This window comes from Lepidochelys olivacea (genome assembly GCF_965140295.1).
Source record: "Lepidochelys olivacea isolate rLepOli2 genome assembly, chromosome: 3".
NCBI lineage: Eukaryota > Metazoa > Chordata > Testudines > Cheloniidae > Lepidochelys > Lepidochelys olivacea.
The window spans coordinates 82,829,606-82,855,682 of NC_140413.1; the positions used below are offsets into that span (position 1 = coordinate 82,829,606).

Genomic DNA, 26,077 nt, shown 5'->3' on the forward strand with positions numbered 1-26,077 from the left:
ATATTCCTTTAGTGTGTACAGGCATCCTGTTCCCACTTGAATTTTTGCACCATTTCCATGTGGTACATATGTACTGTCCAGTAGTATCAATGTAGCTTTTATAAGTGTCTATTTGTTATTTATCCACATTCATTTTTTCAGATACAATTATCTAGCTTTCAGTGATAATAGGTTGTTTTTATGTTGTTTTAACATGCCATTGGTTACCAGTCTTCTCTAATTCCAGCACCATGTCAATGCTTTTTGCTCTCTTTGGACAGCAGAGTGTTTTTCCTTTGTGCCAGAAAGAAAATGGTAAAGTCCACACATGCACTGTAATAGCATGTGATGAATAAGAAGGGAGTTCCCACACTCCTTTTGTAATCTGTGCCTGTGTGCTTGCATGCTTAAAACCTGCCCACATGCCAGTATACATTTGTATTATGCATTCAGTTCTTATTGAGCTATATATGAAAATATGCCTCGTAACTCAGGCATAGAAAATAGAGAGAAGCAGTGGTTTCCCAAAACAACTTTTAAAAGAACTGGGACACTCCATTTTACCATTTTTTTTACCATTTTGCCTACTTCAAGAGATTGACTTTCAAAAGGAAACATTATAGAGTCACTGTAGTGATTACACAGCTACAGTTGTAACAATCTTTCCATTACAAGCCATTTCTCTGATTTCCCTCTCATAACTGTTTTATAAAGCTGCTTTCAACACCTGAAATTTGTCAAGCATGTCACCCAGTCACAGGGTCAGTGCTTAGATATGGTGGTGATGGATGTCCTAGAAAAACCTCCAGATTTTTTTTTTTTAAATTGAGGTTAGTCAGACAAGACATTTTAAACATATGAGTGTGCAAAATTATTTTGGAGGAGTCTGACTTGGGAATATTTTATCCCAAAAGCTGCTTGGTATGGAAAATCCAAATTGGTTTTATTTGCTTATCCTCAATGGAAAGCTAGTGTTTTTGGATTGAAGAACTCCAAAATTAATCATTATGTAAATTCTGGCAGGCCCCAGTACAGCTAATAAAGTTTGATTTTAACACTTTAGATGCTAGAGAATCTAAGATTTCATTCTTTAAAAAAATAAGTTTTTGTCCTTTTCATTGCAAAAAATAGTCTTGAAAAGGGGTAAAAAGGTTGACTGTGTGCCCCAGTGAATTAAATAAAATTCATGGTTCTCTCCCAGCCAGGGGCTAATAGGATGCAGCAGGAGATCACTTGTGCTCATTAAACGTAGTTAGGCTCCAAATTCCTTTAAAGGGCAAGCCTCTGGCTTGTAGGTGGAGCATTGAGGAGAGAAAGAATAGGAAAACAGAGAAAAGGAAGGTTTCAGAGTAGCAGGTGTTAGTCTGTATCCGCAAAAAGAAAAGGAGGACTTGTGGCACCTTAGACTAACAAATTTATTTGAGCATAAACTTTCGTGAACTACAGCTCACTTCATCGGATGCATTCAATGGAAAATACTGTGGGGAGATTTATATACACAGAGAACATGAAACAATGGGTGTTACCATACACACTGTAAGGAGAGTGATCAGGTAAATAAATCTCCCCATTGTATTTTCCACTGAATGCATCCGATGAAGTGAGCTGTAGCTCATGAAACTTACGCTCAAATAAATTTGTTAGTCTCTAAGGTGCCACAAGTCCTCCTTTTCTTTTTAGAGAAAAGGAAAGTAGGCACTGCTACTGAAAGGCTTGAGTGGGAAAGAGCCTGGAAGGCTAGGAAACAGGTCTGAAGAGAGGGACTCAGGAAGGACAGGGAATGCCAAAGTTCATGGCTCCCCTCCTATTCTTCCCATTGGTTTCTCTGAAGATGTAGCTCTTTCTGTACCAGATCACAGGTACAGTTTCCCCATACCATTTCATGCAGGTGTAAACCTTTCAGTGCTGGAGCACAGATACCACTTCTGTAGTTTACTCAGTCCCTGCAGATGTAACCTTTTAAGTTCCAGGTCCAAAACATTACTTCTCCAGACATAACCCTTTCAGTGCCAGAACTGCATAGCCCTAGCCAGTTTAGAAACTCTTCTTGCAAAACAGTTCAGGTTAAAAGAATTTACAATCTCACTAGGCTGTAAATTCCCCAGGCTGAATGGAGTTCAAGGAGTTTATGAAATGAAATCCTTTGGACCTATAGGTGCGGGAACTAGGTGTGCTGGGGGGTGCTGGAGCACCCCCAGGTTTTACACAGGGTCCCAGCTGCCGACTCCGTTCCTGGGGCTCCATTTCTGGCCCGGGGCCCACCCCCAGCTGTGGCCCCAGCCTCAGCTACCTTACCCCTGGCCAGGTCCCTCCCTCCCGGAGACATGGCCCTGCTCCCGGCCCCAGCTTTGGGGGGTTGGTGGGGCAGACAGGGTAAGGGGGCTGGCTTTCAGCACCCCCACTATTAAAAGTGTTCCAGCGCCAATGTTTGGACCACCTGCACAGAGCTCATTGCAGGATCAGGGCCATTAACTGCATTTAGTTTCCCAAAACTCTTGAAACTAGAGTTAGGGTTGTAAGTGCAGATCGGATAACTTAAAATAACATTATTAGAATGTTGTAGTCATAAACTGTGAATAAAACGAGCAGGATTTAGCACCAGAATCTTAGGGAATTCATCCTGCTAATACAATAGGCCTTGCTTGTTTGCCTGGATTATGGGTCAGAGCTATAAAGAAAGGATTTACTCTTATTATTCTTGGTTACTTTCTGTTCCTTCCCCCCCACCCCACATATTATGACTACTGTATATAGAACAGGGATTCGCCAAAACTGCTACTTGGTGGCTTTAAGAAGGACAATTTTCGATAGCTCCTTCACATTGGTTTGAAGGGAAAAACAAAACCAACCAATACAAAATCCCCAACACCATTCTGCTTAATTAAGACCTAAAGTGCAAACTTTTGATGCTTAATTGAAGCATGCTCTAGCCTGATGCATATTTAGTTATTATAATATGATAATTTTATCTTGTTGTACAAACTGCTCCCTTTGGGAACATGATTTAACACTGAAAACATACTGAGCTTATTGCATTGTTCATTATGAAAAATACGGAGGCTAAGAACCATAAAGAGATGTATATAAGCACTATATGTGCAGCAGTTGCAGGGAGCACTCTTTCAGCACCTAATGGCATAACCCAGGGGCAGAAAAACACAAGATTGGAACTCCCAGAATAACTTTTCTGAAGAGCTGAGATCTCACTAAAATAGAGGCTGGAAATTCAGATCTCGAGCAGTAAATGAAATAAATGTGTGGTTCTAATACCTGGTGTGTTTATAGAAAACATCCGTGTGGATGTTCTGCTGAAAACTCACTTGTTACTACTTACTTTGTGCTAAGTCTTGCTTGTCTGATGCCTGTGAATACTGTCATTACCTTTGATAAATGTTGAGTGTAAAGTATAGTGGTATTGCTCAGCACCTCTAAAGAGGTGCTAAACACCTGGCAGGAATGGACCCCACGGGAGTAATACAGAGTTGGCAAAACAATTGAAGAGTTTCCAAAATTAACTTTATCTTTGTCTTACCAACTGTAAAATATGATGATATGAAGGCCATATCTGCACTACGGACGTTACTATCATACCTGTGTCAGTCAGGGGTGCTCTGAGGTGTGATTCCTGACCAACAGAGCTGTACTCACAAAAGCCACAAGCGTAGATGCAGTCATGCTGGCAAAATTGTGGTTTTGCTAGGATAGCATATTTTGCACAAGTGGTCTGAAATAAACGAGACTGATACAAAATGCAGTTTTGACAGCATACATTGTGTCCATACGAGGAGCACTTTGTCAGTATAATATACTGGTATAGTTACACTGGAAAAATGCTCATTGTAGACCTGGCCTAATGTAATCATATAAAAGAATCTTGGAAAAGATTGAGGGTAGACAAGCCTCCTGAACATGTTCAGTTTTAGAGTCCCTTCTTTTCTGCGTTCTTGCTGTAAACTCTTGTCACTGAGTGTGCTAGATACTATATATTGATACATTTTTCTAACAGAAGGGCAAGTATCTGGTAAATATAATTCTGAAGAATTTAGTCTTAGTATGAAATGAAGGTCTGTGAAAAAGTTATGGGAATCTTGACTTCTATGGAAGACTTAAACTACAGTTTTTGGAGCATTCCAGTTTCTTTTTAGAATAAGACAAAAAAAACCAAACAACCAAACTCTGTTTCTTACTATACAAAACCTTAATTGATATTTTTTGGTTTATTTCTCAGTGCCTTTGGTTTATAATTACAGAAGTGGCTGAACTATTAGCTGTTTTAAAAGTTGTACTCTACTTGTTCAACCATTAAGGTTAATATACTGTCATGTAAGGTTCCTATTAAATATTTTCACAAGCTCAATACAGTCTTGTAACTAAAGAAGAAGAAGAAGAAGAAGAAGAAAATATGTGCACAAATCAGGAACTTTAATCTGGCCCCCAGCTTTCATCCACATATCCTGCCACATAAGCCACAGCACTTGGCTCTGCACCTGTCCTGATTTTATCCTGTGTACCTTTATCTGTCAGCCCTATTCGCTCAAAGCTAAAGAAATACATTGTTTTAGAACCGAGATTCTCTGACTGTGGTCTGTGGCCCACCCATTGGTGGTCCATGGAGAGCTGATCACATGGCACTGGCTCCTTTACTTACTTATTTCCACCTGGTAAATTGCATTAAGAGAAGTTAAAAATACATTATATACTTTCTTAGGGTAAGATTATGCCTTAAGGTATAGCCCTGAGCAAAGGGTGATGCCTTAGCTGCACTGTCCCAGGAGACATGTGCTTCAGAGATCCCTGAGCCACAGTTCCACCACTGCTGTTTGGAGCGTGGGAGTGTTTTACTAGTCCTTTACGGATGAAGCATTCACTCCCACCTTGTACCCAGCTAGTTTTGATGGGCAGCTTGTAGTGGGATTTATTTAAGACAGAGGAGGACAGTATATATATGGGAGTGGGCAGCTCCTATTCTTCCCTCTCTGCCAGGAGCTGAATGCAAGGCCTTACGTGGCCCCACAAGGAGGTACAGGAGAGCCTTACTCCACCTGCATGGCTGCAAAAAAACAGAGTACAACTGAGCCCCCCAGGGTTACTTTTCTCGTGGGAACAATTGCTGTTGTTGCCACAAGGATGTTATGTGATTGTAAATGGGTGGATAGGTGATCTTCCTGATCACCAGCGAGAGTGTGTTTGTTCACAGACAGGGGGGTGAGTGGTCCAGGAGACATTCTCTCTATTAAGATGTGGCCCACACTATGGAATAGTTTCAAAACTCATGTTTTGGAATTTTGTGCTCATTCTTTAAGTCCACATTGTTACAGAACACCTATCTACTTTGGAAGTGAGTGCTCCCAGCAATTAGCCTCTTTGAAAGTAAGTTCTGCTCTCAGGTGGTGAGTTCCCTTTTCAGCTCTTCTCTGCATTAATGAAGGTTGTTGCAAAAGGGAGCATCCGCACCTCTTCCATTTTCGGGCATTGTAGAACAATCTAAGAGTTAATACTCTTAAATTGGTAGGGGAAAATATGAAGTACATTCAGTGACTTTAATGTTGCACATTACTGTTTTCAGGTGCAAGAGGTTTCTCTTTGTTTTTATTGCTTCCCCGGCTCTTCTCTTGCCAGGTAAATTCAACTGGGCAAAATGATGCCTTCTAAAAGGAACAGGTTCACTAAGGTGGGAAAGGAGTTGTACTCTCTCAGAAACAATGCCCTTTCTAAGGCAAACTGCCCTCAGTGGGGGAGCATGATGGAAAGAGCTTCTTGACTCACATTTGAATAGATGTACTTAGTACTGCTGCCAATACAGCTCTGCTGGTTCACAGGGGAGGCCCGGGGCCATGACAACGCTAGGCAGCTCCTATTGCCAGTCTGCACTCCAAAGCATCCTGCAGCCAAAATTATAACTGCCCCCAGTGTGAGCTTCTTGATCCCATGCGTGGCTGGCTATAATTTGGCCCAAAGTAATTTGATTTCCGTTGATGTCAAATATGTTAGAACATGTATGAGATTTTGGCAAATCCCACTCTAAAGAGTAAGTGCTAAAATGTCATAATTATAGCATATTAAACACAAATCTACATTATGGCTTGGCCTTCAATATAGTTTTAAAGGTGTACAGTCTGATTCAAATTAAAAGGTCAAGTTTTTTACATTGTACAATTTTATTTGTAACTATAAAGCACAACACAATTTGTGGAAGGAAAAACATTATTAAACTGGCAGTATTTACTCTGCTAAGGTGAATAAAATGCAGCATGTAGTTCTGAGTTACGATAGCCAGGGGAAGGAGCCAATTCACTCGACTAAAAATTAGTTTGCCAATAATTTTGCAGAATGATGACAGCATTGCTTCAAAACAAATCCTTTACAGGGAAATGGGATGACTGCATGGCTGGCTCTCTGAATCATGAACTTCCCATCACTCCTGGACTGAAAATTGCTTTAACAATTAATCTTTTGGGGATTTCCCCCCCGCAGAAACCAGACAATAGTTAATATCAGTGACTGAAAAGTCATGTTGTCTAATGGACTGGATATAAGAATAGAATCCTTAGTTCTAAATCATGGGTTTGCCATTGATTTATTGTATTGCTTTGTACGAGTAACTTAACTGTTCAGTTTCTCCTTCCATAAAATGGGGATAAGACCTCACAGATCTCACAGTAGCGTTGCCAGGATTTGAAGATGAAAAGTGCTGTGTAAGCCTTATTATTATGGGGAATTTTCTTGCACTTGACTATATGAATCCAATTTAAAGCAACAGTCTAGGTACTTCCATACTCTAGATAGACAGAAACAACTGTAGGTAACAGCACAAAGAGCTAGTGGCAAAGAATGTAATTGGGGAAAGAAGTTGGAGGCTCCAGAGAACTGAAATGGTTAAATCAGTACAAGATGGTTGCTAGAAAATATTTATCAAATTAGAATAGAGACAGGAAGAATACTGGAAAGAGGATGAGGACTATGAGGTGAGGAAAATGGCATTGAGTACAAAGCTGCACTCACTTTCTTTTGAATGATTGAAATGATCTCCCTAAAATTCAGGGAAATAACACCAAAATTAATGTAAATATTAAAAAGTTAAATCTCCACGTACATGTCAGAAGAACTCAAAACAGGGTCAAATAGCACATCTTAGAGAACTTTTGGTGAGTTCAAATGTACTCAACCATAATAAGAATTGCTTTGGAGATTTTAGGGTCACAATTAGGCAACTCCCCTCTCATTCAAATATGTATTTTTGTGTCAGTCTTACTCAGAGAAAACCTCCTCCCATTCTCTTCTAGTCATTATTTGGAATCAACACCCAAATGGGATATTTCCTTTTCCTTCCTCACATTCCATTTAGAATCCTGTTTGTAAGGGCCCTCATTACATTGCTCTGGTGCAGTAGCTTCCATGAGTATTTTATCATCTAGTTGCTGAGCAGAATTTTTCCGAGGCTCTTGATAATGGATTTTAAGTAACGGGAATATAACAGCATTAGTTACATTGGTCTTTAATGTTGGTTACTGGCTTAAAAAATACAGTTAGGCACTTTCTTAAACATGCTAAAAAGCCGAAAGGCCCTCCAGAGCTTTTCAGTGATGCATCATTTTTTAAGATAACCTTTTCCATCCATCTCAGAAGTTCTGCCAGTCTCCTGGTCTGATTGGCACAGTCTACCAGCTGCCTAGGGAACAAGTAGTTAATCACAAGCCTGCCTCTTTCTGCTCACAAAGAGTGAGGAAGGCAAAGTTACTGCAATAGAGTTCTGAGGTTAAGTGCATAGATGTCTGGTGTTTGCATCTGATATAAACATTATTTTTATATTTTTGTTGTAGAAGATGATGTGTCAAATGTACAAATAATGTGTGCCTGGTGCCAGAAAGTGGGAATCAAGCGCTATTCCCTGAGTATGGGAAGTGAAGTGAAATGCTTCTGCAGTGAGAAGTGCTTTGCAGCTTGCCGAAGAGCATACTTCAAGAGAAACAAGGTAAGAGAGCCAAAGAAAGATGTAACTCTACACAGGCCTAGCTCAGGTTTCATTTCATAGCTAGCAAAAAATATTTTTTTTGGTTCTTATGGTTTTGTCTGTTCCCTTTACCTTTCCATATGTATTGTCTGTTGGACTATCACCCCTTACTAATGTGTAACCTGTTTTCTCAGTTTCCCTCAGCTTGATGCCTGAGTTTTGTGAGGGTGGATGAATTTAATTAGACTATACTAATAATGCACTATAAAATAAGAATTATGGTTCTGCTCTGGAATCTTATTATATTTGCTCTATGTGTAAGACTAGGGGAGGGATCTTCATAGCTGTGTATAGGGAGGTAGAACTACAAGTCTTACTTTTGGTAGGTGGCTATATCTTGTGCAGCTGAAGTCAAGAGAAGTTTTGTCATTGATTTCAGTAGCAGCAGGATCACTGGCGATGGCATATGCAGTTAGGGCCTGACCCAAAGTGCAGTGAAGGCAATGGGAGTCTTTCCATTGACTTCAGTGAGCTTTGGATCAGGACCTTAGTTTCATGCTTTTAAAGTTTATCTTTAAATGTAAACAATTATGGACTTATTGCTTTAAAAAAACTCAGACATTTTGGTGTTTTGTGTGGGGTAAGCAGTGACAAAACCATCTATCATAGCATGAGGATGTTTCCAATAATCTGAAAGATCATTTATCTCAAGTTAAAATGGAATTCTAATATTGGCTTAGTTTCCCAAAGTGAAATGACACAAAAATTATTCTAATCTGTAAAGTGCAGTGACTGAAGTTGCCCTGTAGTTTATTTTAGCAGCTGGTTTGTGCAGCAGAATATAGGGTGTTTCTGTTTTAAAAAACAAAAAGGGAACACCGCTGCAAAACACACCAACTTTTAATTGTTACAAAAATAGCTATGGCAGTTTGATACTTGTTAGTGTAATAGAGGAGTCCTTGGGTGAGACTCATTGATCTAGACAGCTTTATTTATTCATAAAATCCTTCACATTTTTGTTTCTTAAACCTACATATTTTACCCTTGTGCTGCAGAACATTTGAAGTCTGTCATCTTAAAAATAATCCCCCCTCCCCCAATCTGATATTTGAATCTATAGTAAAAAAAATGGATTTTAGATGCAAGAAACATTGTAGCTTCAAATTACCCTCCTTTATAAATTTGGGTCACATCATTCTCCCCCCCCCCCCCCAAAAAAAAAAAAGTAAAGAATTAGGTTGTAAAAATCAGCAGAGTGGAATTTTAGTGGCAGTCTTTGAGAATCAAGCTCATAATGTTTACTGGAGCAGATAGGCAAGTTAAACAATCATGTGGAAGCTTCTGTGAAGTGTAGTGTTTATCTCTTTTTATTTGGAGGATGTGGGGTGGGTAGGGAGAAATGCACCGAAAATACTCCACATTTTGACATGAAAATAGTAAATTTCTTTCATGTAAGATGATTTTTAGAATTGGATGTTCAGATCGTGGACAGTGAAGTACCCCTCTGTGTGTGTGCGCACGCCACACATGCTGTAAGCTCTCTGGGGTAATGAAGGATCCAGTCCTGCACTCCTTATTCAGCTGCAACTCCCCTGGCTTCCAGTGACAGGATTTACTTGAGCAAGGAAGCACACAGGAACATAGGAATTGCCAGTTGTCCATCTAGCGCAGTACTGTATGTCTGACAGAGGCCAGTACCAGATGCATTAGGGGAAGGGGCAAGAAATCCTGTAGAGGACAATTATGGAATTACTAATCCACAGTGGGGCCTAAAACCCATGTGTTAGTCTTTGGCTTATGCCATGAAGCAGGGGGCTTATATCCCATCTAAAAAACCTTTAAAAAGATTCTACTTAATGTAATTATGGATGTTGTCATTATCCATATCAGTGTGTCATCCTGTTATGACTAAGAAAATAGGATCCAATTATATTTTGTGGCCATAAGAGAGACAGATTAATCATGTATTATGTAAATAAATATTCCCTTTACCAGCTTTAAATTTGTTGCCTGTCAGTTTTGTTGGATGTTCCCTTGTTCATGTATTATAGGAAAGGGTAAAGGGAAGTGCCCAATATACCTTCTTTGTATCATTCATTCTTTGCATCAGATATGTTATCATATCATCTCTGTTTGTCTCCTCTGTAAACTAAACAGTCCCAAATATTTTGAATCTCTCCTCAGACAGAAACCTCTGCATACCTCTAAGCCTTTTCTATAGATCTCAAGAACAAAAGAAGTTCTTATTCTTTTAAATGCACATTTCACCACAATAAATTGCTCTACGCTTTTCTCAAATAGGTCACAACAGTAACTGATTTTCTTCTGTAAATATTAAGGATCAACATGTGTCCTACTTTCCCATTTGCCTTGAGGAATTAAGACATGGCAAGGCAACACAATTGACAGCATTTGGATCATTGCTTAAAAGCCTTCTTTAAGTTAAAGGACCAAATTCCGCCCTTGGTTACACCTGTGAGAGCCTGTGGCTGCATGAGTGAATCTGAGACCTGAACCTGGCCCACACATTATTTTAAATCTAGAACTTTCTATCACCTCTATATTCATGGTGTTCCATATGAACAAGCACAGGATGCAATACTCAGGGAATTTTAATGCTGCTATTGAAGTTAGGCAGGTTCAGTAGAGTTCAGCAGGCCCTTATTATTTTTCACTTCACTCTAGCTAATAGAACAGGATTTTGAGAAACACGGCACAAGATCAAAGTCATAGAGTTTAAGGCCAGAAGGGTCCACCAGATCATCTAGTGTGACCTTGTGCATACCATGAGCCAGTGCTTAATTTGTGTCGAGGCTTGAGCCCTGGCACCTCTGGGCTTGCCATGTCAGTTATGAAAGTTAAAAAAAAAAAAATCGCTTGATCCCTGGAAGTTAATTGTTTGAGTTTCAGCATCTCTTTCATTACAAATTAAGCACTCCCATTAGCCCACGGTATCACTCAGCACCTGTACACCTAACCCAACAACCAAAATTAGACCAAAGGATCACAGCCCGCAGAAGACTATTGTTATGTGCAAGGCAGGCAGAGAATAGGAGGGACTGAGGTGGACCAATGCCCTATGCCCCTGCAATTGCAAGGAATTGATTAATGAGATATCCTCAGTTAATCCCAGCAAGAGACGCATTCTGTGCGCTGCAGAGGAAGGTGAAAATCCCCAAGGTCACTGCCAATCTGGCCTGGGGGAAAATTCCTTCCTGACCCCTCTTAAGGTGATCAGCTAGATGCTGAGCATGTGAGCAAGAGCCAGCCAGCCAGCCAAGCACCTGAGAGAGAATGCTTACTGAGAGCACTCTCCCACGCTGTCCAGTGTCCTGTCTGCCATGATGGCCATCCCTGATGCTTCAGAGGAAGGAGACCAAAAACCCCACAGAATACATTGCAGGGAAAAACATCCCTTCCTGACCCCTACAGGTGACTGGCTGAAGTCCTGCCATAAAACATAAACTGGAAGGGACCCCCACGGCTCTCAAGTTTTGCCCTGCTCCGCACATCACAAGCTACCCCATCATGCAATCCCACTCATAAATTTGTCAGCCCTCTCTTTAAACTCATTACGTTGTTTGCCCCCAGAATTCCTACTGGGAGGCGGTTCCAGAACTTCACTCCTCTAATGGTTAGAAACCTTCATCCAATTTCTGGCCTGAATTTGTTCATGGTCAGTTTATATCCATTTACTCGTGTGCCAACATTGTCTTTTAGTTTAAACAGCTCTTCACCTTTCCTGGTATTTACAAGTAACAAGGCTGCAAAAGTTTCAGGTATACCCAATGACCTTTTAAACTCTTATTACTAGTCTGGCCATGTACCTGTCTTCTCCACGAGTCTAATGTTTATTTATGTATTTGAAAAGTTACACCACTCTACAGCTTCTCATTTTTCAAACAGGAGTAAAATGGTCACATTTCACCTGCCTTATGCATGTTTTAAACAGCATATCTTTGCAACAATATAGTGTTGTATTACAATAAATATGTACAGCTGCTGTATTTCAGTGAGCTGATAGGACTTTGTGGTCATTTCATTTAAGGCTTGAATTTCCTAATGGATTGTATTAAGCAGTCTTCCCCGCTCCCACCCTGGCTAAGAACTGCTATAATAAGCACTTGCTTAAAACTGTAGGACTGTTCAAACAGTAAAGAATAAATCATCATTCATGTCTCAAAACATTATAAAATAATGATGCAAGTTATACACATCTTAATACCAATTGCTGCATATAGAATTAAGATTATCTCAGCATTTAAATAAAACAAAAATCCTCTCCAATACATTTGGCAAATGTGGGCTCTGATGTGCTGCTCTCTTTACAAATTCCCAGTTGGCTTAAAGTCTGGGAGGAAACCAGCTGAAAGCACCCTATTGAATGAAATCTATAAGGAAGGCACACAAACTCTACAAAAGCACCATTAATGTGCAGCTGTATGTTGGAGGTGCATAGTTGCATGCACACTACAACACCACCTGCACCCTCACATGTACCATTCCTGCCAAGAGTTGCAATGGTCTGGATAACAGGAATCATTGCAAGACTATAGAATGGACTTACATTGCTGTATGCCCAAGTCATAGGTATGTATTGATTCTCCATGAATTTTGTCACAGAGGGCTTTTAGAACAGCAACACCTGGGTAGCAATCCTCAACCTTGTGCTCCAGCAGCAGTGCAGGTATATATGACAGATAAATATAGTGAGACCCAACCACAATATGACTCTTGTCTAAATTACTAATAATAAATGAATAAAAGAAAGTTCCGTATTTTTTCTACCCCTTTAGGCAGAGAGATTAAACGTTTAGATTGTTTCTGCATCTGAACTCTTGTTCCTGTTTTGTCTGCTATACATAGTCAAATGTACACCGTGAACTAGTGCATAATGATAACCTGTTGTGCATAATAATACCAATTAAAAGCAATGTTGCAAGAAAGGGAGTTTTTCATCCTACTGTTTGTAAATGAACAGATTTAGGGTTAAAGCTGTTCCAGTGCTCCCTTCCTTATAGATTTCATTCTATCGACTAGCCAATGTAAGTCCAAGAATCACAGCAGCACATTGCAAACCCACTGGCCCACAAGTTTCAGGATATTACATTTAAAGAAAATATTGAATTCATAATTAGACCACTGAGTCTGAAGCCTGAGAAGATTAATTTTTAAAATTAGTTTATTGAATCAATGGGTCAGAAAACAAATTTATTATGACCCAATGGCTCTACCTAGAATGAAGACTGAATTCATACAGGTTACGAGATCCATACATAGATATGTTAGAGACTGATTTTCTTGATTTGACTAGGGTATTGGAGAGAGAGTGAGTGCAAAATTGTCAGGCAGTTTATTACACTTGACCTTGTTGCTGCTTTGCACTGCCTTACAATCAGGAAAAAAAGATGATAAATGTTTTTCTTTACAGCGTAATCAAATCTCACTTCTACAAACAAACAAAGAAACATAAATCAAAAACTAAAAGTTTGTTGCACAAGGAAATGGAAATAATTATAATTTTCTCTCCTTGTGCGGAATACTGATCTACAATACCTGAAATGAATCAGTAGCACAGGTAGCCAGGTAACTTGCCTAGTGAGGCTCATATGGCATTAAAAACATATCTCCCAGAGGGCTGTAATACATTCAGGAGACAGAGGAGTCAGACATCCCTCATGCAAACATGGCATCATTCTACAAGAGAGAATCTAGCTTTACTCCTCCCGCCACTTCAAGGTGGAAGGAATGGCAAGTGGTATTTCCATTGTAGCATTGGAATGAAATGCTGAAGATGATGCATTTTGTACTATGGAAATTTTTGTCTCAGTTGTGTACTGAGAATTAGTGTCAGCAAAACAATTGGGGCTGTCAAAAGTAATACACATTTATCTAGTGCTGAGTAATATTACATTAGATAATTCTTTTCACTTTCAAATTGTGTTGGCTAATTAATGTATACCACTATATGATTAAAATACACAGAACTCTAAGTAAACAGACTATTGTTTGCCCCCAAATTAATACTGAAAATTGTCAGAGAAAGTTCTCTTGATTTCAGGCTTAATTATGCAGCCTAACTGCATCAGAAATATTTAACAATCTTGCTATTAAGTCAAAGAATAATGACAAAATTGTCTGCTCCCTTTTTTCCCCAGACATCTGTACAATTTTATTTGTGAAGTGACTATCATTCATGAAAATTTTGGAAATTGTTTCACTAGATATAATGCAGTTAATGTCCCCTGACATTAAAAAGCTCAGGTTTAACATTTTAAGGTTCCTTTTCTAACATAAGCTTTGAAACACGTGGGAATATGAACAGCAAATCAATATTTTTCCTGCCGATTCACCTTGTTTTACTTAGGTATTGAGAAAGGTCACAGTAGTGCAGGTGGTCTGCCCAGTTAGCATGGAATTGCAGTTGCTTGGCTTTACAGATTTTGTAGGGAAGTGTAATTTAAGAAGTAGTTCACAGTCTTGCTTCTACTGGGGATGCTGCTTTACAGAGAGAGAGAGCAGGGTTTCCAGTTCATTATAGGAAACAAAGGATTCTTCCTAAGGCTCTGGGGAACCAAACTACTCTCCATTGCTATGTTAGGATATAATATAATACTGATGAACAAATGCAGATAGGAAACTGGGTTTGGAGAGGAAATATTTTAAAATGTGGGGGATGACTGCAAGCTTTTTGATTAAATCTCTGGAGAGAGGGGAGAAGAAAATCGTCATGAGCAGAATAGATTAAGAGCCTGTGGGAGTGTAGAAGGCTCCACAGGATAGGGACCAAAGGTCTGGAACAGTGCATCCCAAAATGGAGCAGATTACTGAGGTATGAGGCAATTCCTGTCCCACCAAGTGATGCGTGGGGTCATCAAGATGGGTGGGGATTATTTCCCTCTAGATCTCATTTACAGCTTTTTTATTTATTAAATTAACAAGATCAGAAGTCAGATAAAACCCTTTCCAAGGGGCTAAGATTCTACTTGTGATTAGAAGAGAGGAGTGAAATCCCAAATTAACCCATTGGTACCATCGCTCATTATCTCCCCATGCTTATCAACATGAAAGTATAATGCGTTAGCATCTCTCATGAAGAAATGCACCAGCACCTGACTGAGGCCACCAATGGCTTAATGAAGGTAGTTGGCCAGCCAGGCTGTGCACATCAGTTTGCAAACAATGGACATTTTACTGTCCATCTGCTGCCATTTAATACCATAAATTTGAATCAAGTTCCCATTGTCTGAATTACTAGCAGGTATGCAATCCAATTAAAAGCTGTGTTTGCTTTTAATTTTAACCACCAAATCACATTATCTCAGGTCATATTGCATTCTGGCTACTTTGGTTATATAGAGATGAATGTGTTAATTATGAGTTCAAGATATACTGTCTCTTGGACAATGGGTATTTCATTCAAATGAGTTGACTCATTTATCTGAGGTGTCCTCACATCACTTCCGAACAGCTAAAGTGCTTGTGTTGCCAGTAATAGGTTTTGTTATGTACACATGTAACAACGAAGTAATTTCATTATGACATGACTGGATAAGCTTTTATCATTGTCATACACTAGGTCTATGTGATTTTTAGCAGCTGGGACAGATTTAAATATGAGGGTACTATGACATTTTAATAATGAAGATTAAAACATGGAAGAAGCCATTGTTTACTGGCTACATTCTCACAGTGACTGAGAAAGAAACCCTGCTTCTCATTCCTGTTATTTTAATTTTACTGAGATGCTTACTTGAAGTATTTTAAACCTCTCAAGAAGAATGTGTATGGAGTAGGAATTTGTGGGGGTGACGGATGTATATTTTGCTGCATTAAGAAGTTTGGCAAGACAGGCTTCACTGTCTCTGCCAAGAACATTTATTATATCACCTTGTGGGATTTTTTGATTTCAAAGTCCAGATGACTCAAAAAGCCTCACTTTACCTCGGAACTTCTTTGGCTCAGTTATGTTTTAGTTAGACAGAGACAGTTGTTCAATAACACATTGCTTTCGTCCCCTGTTCCAGTATCTCAACTCGCATCAGCTCAGATTAGTTCGGGTTACCGTAGCATCATATGAAATATAAGACTGCAGTCTTCAGCTCTGTTTCCACTCTGTCAGTTCAGGCTCAATATAGAAAATATTGTTTACTATGATGAAAACTTAGGATGGATGCAAAGACATTTAAATCTAATGTGCACAGAGTATATTTGATGCATTTTTCTCTATTCTCAATGTACACATTTATCATTAGTACTGAGAAGAGCTGGGCAAATAAAGCAGAAAATATTAAATCAGATATTCTATTTTAAAAATATCATGCTATTTGAATAAATTATTGAATTAATTTATGAGTTAACTTGTCACTCAGCTCATTAAGTTGGACAAATATTGAAACAAAGTAGTTTAATTATATTTATTGAAAAAAGTTCAACAAACTCATTTTTTGAAAACTATTATTGGACTAGCCATAATGCTGTGTATGGGACCCATTGTATACTATGAATTCTGGAAAATGTTTGAGATAATGCAATTTACTGAGCACATGAGTTAAGTGAAACTCTTGTAGCCTCCTGCTCTGATAGTGCTGTGGTGGACATCAGCATAAAACCCTAAAAAGAAAAGTGGTGTAAAACCCTTGAACTCAGATGAAGGTGGAAGTCATTTCCAATTTTAAAGTTTTCCCACAGCACGTGTCAAGACCTCAATACTATCCTCATTAGTTAAAACCACAGCAATTTCTAGTAGCAATTTCTACTGGAGAGATAGAAGTCAATGGAGCTGAGGATCTGGTCCTTAATTTTAAATGTTTTTGAAACCTTTTTTAACCTAGAAACCAAGATGTAAGGTTTCTTCTGAATTGGAGAAATATTTTTCCTTGCGATACTTGGGCCATATTAAGATGGAACTCTAAGTCGATTTAAAGGAACAAGTGATGTAGCTTGCACCTTCTGGCCCCTTATGTGTGAAAGTTACACTCCCTTAGCCTAAGACTACAGGCCTTTACTGATTTACAATGAGACTAGGGGAGCCCTTACACATCAGCCCAGAATTTGACCCAGTGAATCTAAATGAGTGTAAGGAGTTCAAGTGGGTAAAATTGACATGCTGAGGGGTATAACAGGAAAACCAAGTAACAGAAAGGTGCAAGTGAAAGTAGGCCAAGCCCTGTAAGATCAATCAGTGCTGGATCTGTAAGTGTCAAACCTGATGGAGAAACAAGGAAAGTTTTATATGGTAAAAGCTTCAAAAATGTCAACTATTTTAGCTCTGGAACATCAGTCCGTTAGTAGTAGAAGAGTGCTTGCGGGTCAGCTAAGTTCAGCTACAGGATGTTCTCTATTACAAACTCAAGCATTTATAACTCATCCATTTGAATTTAAATTGGACTGAACGTAAACATATGCTTTAAGTCATCAGCCTGGATGCAATTTTGTATCTAAAGTAAAGGCACTCATCTGTTTAATGATTTTTAGACACAGTTATAAAAAAATCTGTTTTTTTGTGTGGTTTCAGATGCTTTGGATTTATTTTACTCCCTAACTAGAAAATGTCAGGCCAAATTCTGCCCCATATACATCCATGCAATTCCATTTAAATAGATGAAGTTACTCAGGTGAAGGTCAGCTCTGTTGGCTGGTATATGCAGCTTGAGAGAGTGAAACTAGAGCTTCTCCTCCATGTATTTTAGGAGTTAGAGCAGGGACTAGTCTGGACAGGGACTAGAATTCTGTCTGGCCCTTGCATGAGCAATGCAGCAGGAACCCATGTAACAACTAATTTGGATATTGATCCTGAGGTAGGATCTTCAGTGTAGGTAGTGGAAACAGTCTAGATGAGCCCTTTCAGTATTAACTTAGTTTCCAGGACTTCATATCTGTGGTGTACATCTATACTAATGACATGGAAGAGAGGTCATGAAAACTAAGTTTAGGCTAGAAGGAGTAATTTAGATTATCAGAAAGGAGGCCACCATTTAGATACTATTGAAAGATCACTGCAAAGTAGAGATGACCGTGGGGTGAAATCTCTTTAGCTACAAATCTCAGGTGATAGAATCGTAACCCTTACAGTTGGAGTGTGCTACATTTTTTCCAGGTTAGGAAAAAACACAAGAAGAAAGTCAGTATATTGAAAGAGAGTAAATAATAGTGAAATCTTACAATGCAATAATAATTGTTGATTTTAACTACTCAGTGTTAAATAGTTGAGTGGCACATTGTGGTTTGGAGGAGCAAATGATCAGTACAATAATAGGCTGCTTTTCAACCACAGAGGTGAAGAAAAGGGTTAACAGTAAGAAAGTTTAAGAAAAAAGAAACACTGAATCACTCTGGAGGCTATTTCAGAACACCATATTAGAGGCACAGATGGTACATATACCTCTGAGTAAAGAAAAAGTAAAAAGGAAAGAGTAAATCTGGCATGGTTAAATGGAGAAGTACATAAGCTTAAAGGGACAACGTCAACTTAAAAATCACACCTTTCAGAAAATTTGTTACCTACTACTGTCACAAATAACACCTATGATTAGTGTAACAAGAGATTAGAGAAAAAAAAAATGTTCTCTGCTTTTCAGTTTGCTTACTTTGGGCCTCATGAAAAGCCCACTGGAGTCAATAGAAGACTTTCCACTGTGTTTAATGAGCTTCGGATCAGGTCTTTTGTATGTTTGAGAGTACTTTGTGTATAGTTTCCTTGTTTTGCCTGAAGTCAGTCAGTTTACTTGTTGTTCCTGTGGGTCTTTCACACACCAAGAGGGGTGAGAAACATTTGCTTTTTTAAATAGGGAAAAGTGACTTAAGGGGGCCCTGGGGCATTTGTACTGGAAATACCACATTTTTGCACATTTAAGGCAAAACAGACATCCTTCAAAAAAGTGGAAATTCTACATAAGCAACATAAGTAGATTAGAACACAAATATACCAAAGTATACATTAGAAATAAAGAGGACAAAGAAATGATCTAAAGCAGTGCTACTCAAAGTGGCGGTCAGCGGACTGGCACCGGTCCGCGAGCCATCGGTTGCCAGTCTGCGCGCACACTGGAAAAAAAAATTGCCAGTCCCCCACATCAGATAGCTTGAGAAGCACTGATCTAAAGGACAAATGTATAAGGTTATCTCGAAAATTAAGGACATATCTAATCACAATAGAAGCAAGAAAGGAGTGTGTGAGACTATCTCCTCTCAACCACCAAGTGGTGAGTAAGGCAGTCAGAAATTGTGAAGGAGCAGAAAAATCAAATTAATTTTCTGCATCAGCCTTTACAGTAAAAGATTATGAGAAAATTCCTATTCCAAGGGCACTTTTCACAGGAAATCAGAATGTGGCCTTAACAGAAATTGAAGTCTCTGAGGAGGAAGTTGTGGAGCAACTTCAGAAACTCAAGTGCAGTAAATCACCAGGACCAGATGGTATTCATCCGAGTGTTCCTAAGGAAATAGAAGTGTGAAATAGCAAAGAAATTGACAAGGATATGCAATATATTATTAAAACAGACAACTGTTTCTGAAAATTTGAAAGTTGTTTGTGTGGTGCCTATCTCTCAAAAAAAAAAAAGAGAAAGGAATTATAGATTGGTGAGTTTCATCTTGGTTGTAGGAAATCCAGTTGAGAGTCTAATTTATTTTTATTTTATATAATAACAGAATAGTATAGCTTTTGGTTAGTTATAACCAGATAGGCTCTAACCAGCATTGCTTCTGTAAGGAGAAATTGGGCTTTAGAATGTAATAACATAGTAGACAAGGGTGAATCAGAGGACATAGCTTATTTGGATTTTGGCATTTGTTGAAGTCCTTCATAAAGTTGAGCATACTGATAAACAGCATGCTGTACACCAGTTGGTTGATGTCCTCCACACAAGAGGTGGCTGCATTTCTGCACTACTGCGTGTATGCAGACAAAAATTTCACACTTGGATGCCTAAAGTTAGGTATCTAAACACAGTTTCAGCAATTTAAATAAAAATTGCTTGATTTCCAGAGGTACTGAGTCTAGAGGTGGTTGAAAAATGGTTTACCCTGTCCCTGCAGAAAATTTTGATGAAAATGGCGAAAAAATAGTTTGTCTAATTGTCCATGGAAAATTTAGATTTTTTTTTGGCAAAAATTCAAGTGCCAAAAAACCCAAATCAGTTAAAAAAAAATATTTTGTTTTTTGGCTGAAATATTTCAGTTTTTGAGTGTTTGGTCCTTTGACAAAAAATTGAAAATTTCCACAGACAGCAGACACTTTTTGCAAAAATTCATTTAATAAAAAACCCCTCCGTTTTTCTATTGTAAAAAAGTTTTGACAAAAAATTTGACCAGCCCCAGCTGTGTTTACAGCTCCACTGACATGTATAATAAAATATCAGACAGCTCTTATATAGCACTTTTCATCAGTACAGCTCAAAGCACTTTCCAAAGGAGATCAGTATCATTACCTCTGTTTTACATATGGGGAAACCGAGGCACAAAGAAACTAATGTGACTTCCCAAGGTCACCCAGCGGACCAGTGGTGGAACCAGAAATAGAGTCCAGGTCTCCTGAGTCCCAGGCCAGTGCTCTCTCTGCATACATGTAAACTTAGGTGTCTAATTTAGGCACCCTCGTGTGAGACTTCTAGATCTACTCTGTAAAGTATTTTGAGATTTTTGGGAATGAACAGTAACATGTAAATGGAAAGGTTATCATCACCATCATCGTGACAATTAAGGAAAATAACCATGAAGTGAGAGCAAAATCTTGCCGTATTTTCAAAATTAGTAAAAGCAAGAGGAAACAAAGAGTTGTACTCAATGCTGCTTCTCAAAGCAGAGAGAAGATCATAATGGGGTACCCCAGGGAGTACCTATTCTGATCAATGTTATTGAATATATTTATTAATAATTTGGTGTAGGAAGTGACCAACTAATTGATGATCAGTGAACCATAGGAAAGCCCTGGCAACCCCCCCACCCCGCCCCAACTGCCATGCCAACTGTAGTTGAGGGAGCAGAATGGCCCAGGAACACTATTCTAGATTTACACCATTGGAGGTTCCCATGGACTGTGGTGAGCCTCCTGCGGCCAGTTGCACCAGCTTCAGGGCCACTATCCTCCACTGGAGCAGCACAAAACAGCAGCACTACACCCTGGATCTGGGCCCATTATAAATTCAGCCTACATCCCATATAAAATAATGGACAAGTGTTAAAGGGGGGGGAAGTTAAACTACACAAACAGGGGATAACAGCTCCGCAAGCAAAGCAGCACGTAGGTTTTGCTAGACAACGATGATTTCTGTTTATATATAGAATTACGAAGTTAGCTGATGAAGGGAAATTAGGATGTGTAATATATTGGGAATTTAATAAAGCGTTTAATATGGCATCCCATGAAACCTGGCCCTGAGATTAATTCAAATCAGGCTGAAAACAGGCTCATGGGCTGTAAATAAAGTGTGAGGATGAACAGCATCACATCATGTTATGGATAGGGATGTGCCCTTAGAACCTGTGTTAAGTCTGGTTTTATTTAATATTTCATTAATGGTCTCTAAGAGGGAGAAGACAGCATGTTCATAAAATGTGCAGATGATACTAAACTGGGAGGAGCTGCAAACACAAATGAGGACACAGAACAATTCCCTCAAGAAAGTATAAATATTGGCAGAAAGCAACTAAATTAACTTCAGCTTGGAAAAGTGCAAGCTAATACTATGTAGGGAAAACTAGAGTGAAACTGATATTCAGTGAAAGGGAGAAATCTGGACAGTGATGCTGAATTTGGGGATGATAGTGGCTAATAAATTAGACATTGAGGCGGCCAGAGAGGAAGTGGCTGTAATTAAATGGGAGATAAATAGGGTGTGGTAAAGCATTAAACTATAGGAAAGTGAGGAAGGGATGGTGATTATTGTAATAGGTATAACAGAGAAAGAAACAGCAAGACTTGGTGGCAGTCTAAATGTGCAGAGAAAAAGACAGGGAGGAGTCAAAAACAATCTCAAGGTTGGTAGGCTGGTTAATGACAAGGATGGTGGTGTCTGCATCAAGAGAGAAGGAGGATCAGTGGGTTTAAGAGAAAAGGTGAGGAGCTTGTCTTTTCCCATTTTGAGCTATTGGGATTAGATCTATTAGCACATGATATAGTGTCATGAGGGAAGCCCCACTACTTGGAATGTTTAAAACTGGAATGGACAAAACACCAGAAAATGTACATTAGGGAACAAACTTGCATTGGCAGGGAAATTGGCTATATGGTCTTTTCTATCTCTGACTTCCATGCTGCTGTGAAAATTAAATGGGTAGTATATGGCAAACAAAAAGGAAATAGTACTTCACCAGACTGTAAGGTAAACCTGTGGAATTCACGGCCACACGTCGTAGTGAAAGGCCTGATCCCCAAGACATTGAATTAAATGGGAGTATTTGCATTGACTTGAATGAGAGTTGGATTAGGCATTAAATTAGGTAGTGAGATTGACTTTAAAACAGGTGGAATATATTGATGACCATTAACATAATTTATAGCTAGGCTAGCTAAGACAATAACAGGAACCAAATCCCATACATTGGAGCTGTTGCCTGCCAGGATCATCCCCAGATGCATTTTACAAGTTAATAGATTATGGGGCATTTTTCCACCTTCCTCTGAAACATCAGTTGTTGGCCACTGTCAGAGGCAATTTGCCAGATGAGATGGACAAATGGTCTGACCAGTATGGTGAATCCTATGTTCCTAATCAGAACGGTTCTAGTGATGGTATGTCAAGCATGAAGGACTTTGTGCACATAATCTAAATGTCAACAGAAGTGTCCTATTCAGTGGGCCAAAATCACAGCTGGTGTAAACAGACATAACTCTTCAAGTCAATGGAGTTGTGCCTGCCTACGCCACCTGTGATTTTGGCCCAGTATATGAATTGTAATTGCTCCATTTACTTTACATTGGATCTGGAGGAGCAGTAGGCCTGATACAACGTCACTGGAAAATTTGTTTTTATTTTATTTTTGTTGCTTAAATGAAATTGTTTCATATAACTTCTAATCATAGATAAATGGCTCACAAGAACTCTGTGCACTGTGTTGAGTAAATGTTTTTATAAGAGGAGGCACCATCTTCAACTCACTTTATCTTATTGTCCCTAGATATTTCAGCACAAACGTAATGTCTAAGGCCCCTGGAATGTGCAGGCACTTCCATTATGCCTTACATTTTATAATAAAGAATATGGTGCAGTTTATAAGTTATGGCATCAGGAATTTCAGCTATTTGTGTAATATTAAAAAATTCAATCCACATAAATAAACTTCACAAAACATCATTGCACCAGTGTTTTTAGACCGTGTACAATATGGTTTCTAAATCAACTAATTCTGATTGTATTTCCTTTAGGTATATTTCTCTGAAACATTTACAGTTAATTTTACTGAACTAAATTTAAATTGCAGATCAAAATATAAACTCACATATCAATAACTAGCTATAGCGTTAAACCAAAGGGTGAAATCCCGGCCCTGCTGAATTCCATGGCAAAACTCACATTGGCTTCAATGGGACCAGGATTTCACCAAAAGACTCATGTCATCAGTGAAGCCTAATAGGCAAGTGGAGGAGGTAGGGTATTTTTTTTTTGTACATCTAACACAGCTTCAACAGCAAAAGGAAAATAAGACATTTTATTTAAACTTCATTTAAGTTTAAAAAAAAAAAAAGCCAGATTCTGCTACTTTTAGCAACATCGAGTAGCCTCTTACTCTGCAAGTTGCCCCAGGTCCTAAATAATTAAGTCACAAAGGGGAGCCATGTTACACATATCTTTCTTCCTCTACCATTCCAGCAACTCTCTTCTGTTTTACTTAATGCAACACTTTCATCCTTCACAAAGTAGCTACCAAACTTCCACCCCTTGTATGCCACACTTTATTACAGTCTCTAATTGATTATTTGCAATGCCAAAGTTAGGGTGCAGTATGACAAATATTATTTTTGTAAAATTCTGTGTTTGTAGTAAATCATTATGTTGCCTTATGTACATTTGCCTAGATTTTCTTGCAAGTTACCATTAAGGTTTTCAGCAGATTCCTGTCTATGTCCTTAACTTGGTTTAACTCACAGCCCCATTAAACAGTCATTTCTTATGTGCAATTGAGATTATGCAAATTTAGGTTGCTATTATGAATCATCTTTCCATTCTTATTGTTACATTAATCATAGGAGTAGATGTGAGTTTAAGTTTGGACCCAGTAGTCTGACAACATCTTATTCATGGTGTTACAAAATTCAACACAAGAAGCAAGGAATGACTTGTACAAGTCATTTTCATGTTTGCCAGCTTTATACAATGTTCTGTATCATTCTGCAGAACTCCATGCTAAGTGTGATCTGTGTGGATGAAGTATTATTCATGACAATATTCCAACAGACATAGGAGCAGTTGAAGAAAGCATCTTCACATCTAATTCTATCAGGGTTCACACATGGGTTTACCTGAGAATACAGACACCAATAATAAGACATTCTAGTTTCTGGGGGGTCATACTGTGCACACAAAAGTAGTCTCCATTTTACATACACAGTGCTATATACAGCTATACTTTTGTTTTTAGTGATATATACACTCTGCGCACATGTGTTTGCATATTATCTATGTTTATATAGTCTACTTACACACAGAAGAGAAAGAAAGACCCCAGATATTCTGCATTATAAGCATATTCTTTTAAAAAGCTGATGTAAAAACTTATTAACAAAGAAGCAAAGAGGACAGTACAGCTGTAAACATTCTGCTCTTAGATAATCAGGGCCTCAGCAGGCGCACCTTCTAAGCACAGCTGTGCAATTCCCCTTGCTCTCTATACGGCACTGCACCCTACGTGCAGTTTCCAAGCTACATTTAACACAATTGCCCATCAGCACTTAGGAAGCAGTTACCACAGAAACCCAGCAGAGACCAATTAGTCACATGATTAAATTAATTAAAATAACCCAGGGTATCTGCCATCTTGTTTTTTTCAGCTACAGATAGCACATGACCTAGACAGAGCTGTAATTGGTTAGCATTATTGTTGTGCCTTCTAATCCTGGAATTGGACAGTATGAAGACAAGAGGTGCTCTTGATTTTTTCCTTTCTGTAGATCTGTTATTCCACAAAATCTCTCCCCTCCACCCCCAGTAAACCATGTAGTATCAAATTCACAAAATATCAGATTTAACAACAGTGGGATTTGGTATGTTTGGGATAAGAGGATTTGAAAACATTTTCAGTTGCAGTTAAGACTTTTGGAGGTCTTTAATGACAGCTTTAATAATATTTGCCAGCGAGAGCTCTGTAATATGTGTTAGAACTTGACATGAGAATTTTGAAATTCTGTGAAAAGGCTGTATGTTGTGTCTTTATTTCCCAAATAATAGTTATTGCAATTGGGCATGTTTAAGTGGTACAAGCTGCCTGCAGTGTAATACTGTCTCTCAGGAAAGAATGGCAGTTCAGTAGTCTCAGTCATTTTTAAAAAGGTAGAAATGTACAAGCTGATCCTAACTTCGTAAATCAGTCCTTTATCCTTGATTCTTTGGATGTCCTTTTAATGGTATTTGCAAAATATCCATGTAGTCAAAGGTTTCTATTACGCCAATGTCATAGTTCTCCTCTATGCTTACAAATCAACTTTACCTGCAATCTCAAAAAACACAGAACAGTGCTATTTCAATCACATCAAAGATTTGCTGGTGACTGCTGTAGTTACCTTGATCCATGACACCAAAGGCATGCATATAATGTTTTTGCCACTTGTTCTGTTAAGTACAAATTAATGCAGCAGAGTCACATTTTATATCACACACACACACTACGGTCTCTGTTCATGGAGTAAAAGAGCGGTGTGCCTTTCCAATACAATTTCTATTCGGATAGATTCAACAAAATAGCATGTATAAATTACATGGCTCTGGTACATTAATTCCTGCCTAACAGAGCAAGTAGCAGCAACATTATATCTACAATGGATGGTTATGAGTTGGAAGAAATGTAAACTGAGGGTTAATGTATAAATAATCAACTGTTAGAGAATTTGCAAATATTTTGGAATAAAGATAGCAGGATTAGTGTTCCCCACGCTGCTAAAACACTATGCACAAACATCCCTAGGCTTAACTGATTGACTAGCCATCAGAA

At 38.7% G+C, this 26,077-nt stretch overlaps 1 protein-coding gene across 2 annotated transcripts in view; it reads left to right on the plus strand.

The window, feature by feature from the left end:
- SOBP (sine oculis binding protein homolog) overlaps window positions 1–26,077 on the plus strand; it is a 137,479-nt gene that overhangs the window by 19,102 nt on the left and 92,300 nt on the right. For both annotated transcript variants that reach the window (XM_084622819.1, XM_084622818.1), the window contains exon 4: window positions 7,800–7,951. In XM_084622819.1, the coding sequence (XP_084478945.1) occupies window positions 7,800–7,951 (152 nt within the window). The remainder of the gene's footprint in view (window positions 1–7,799; window positions 7,952–26,077) is intronic.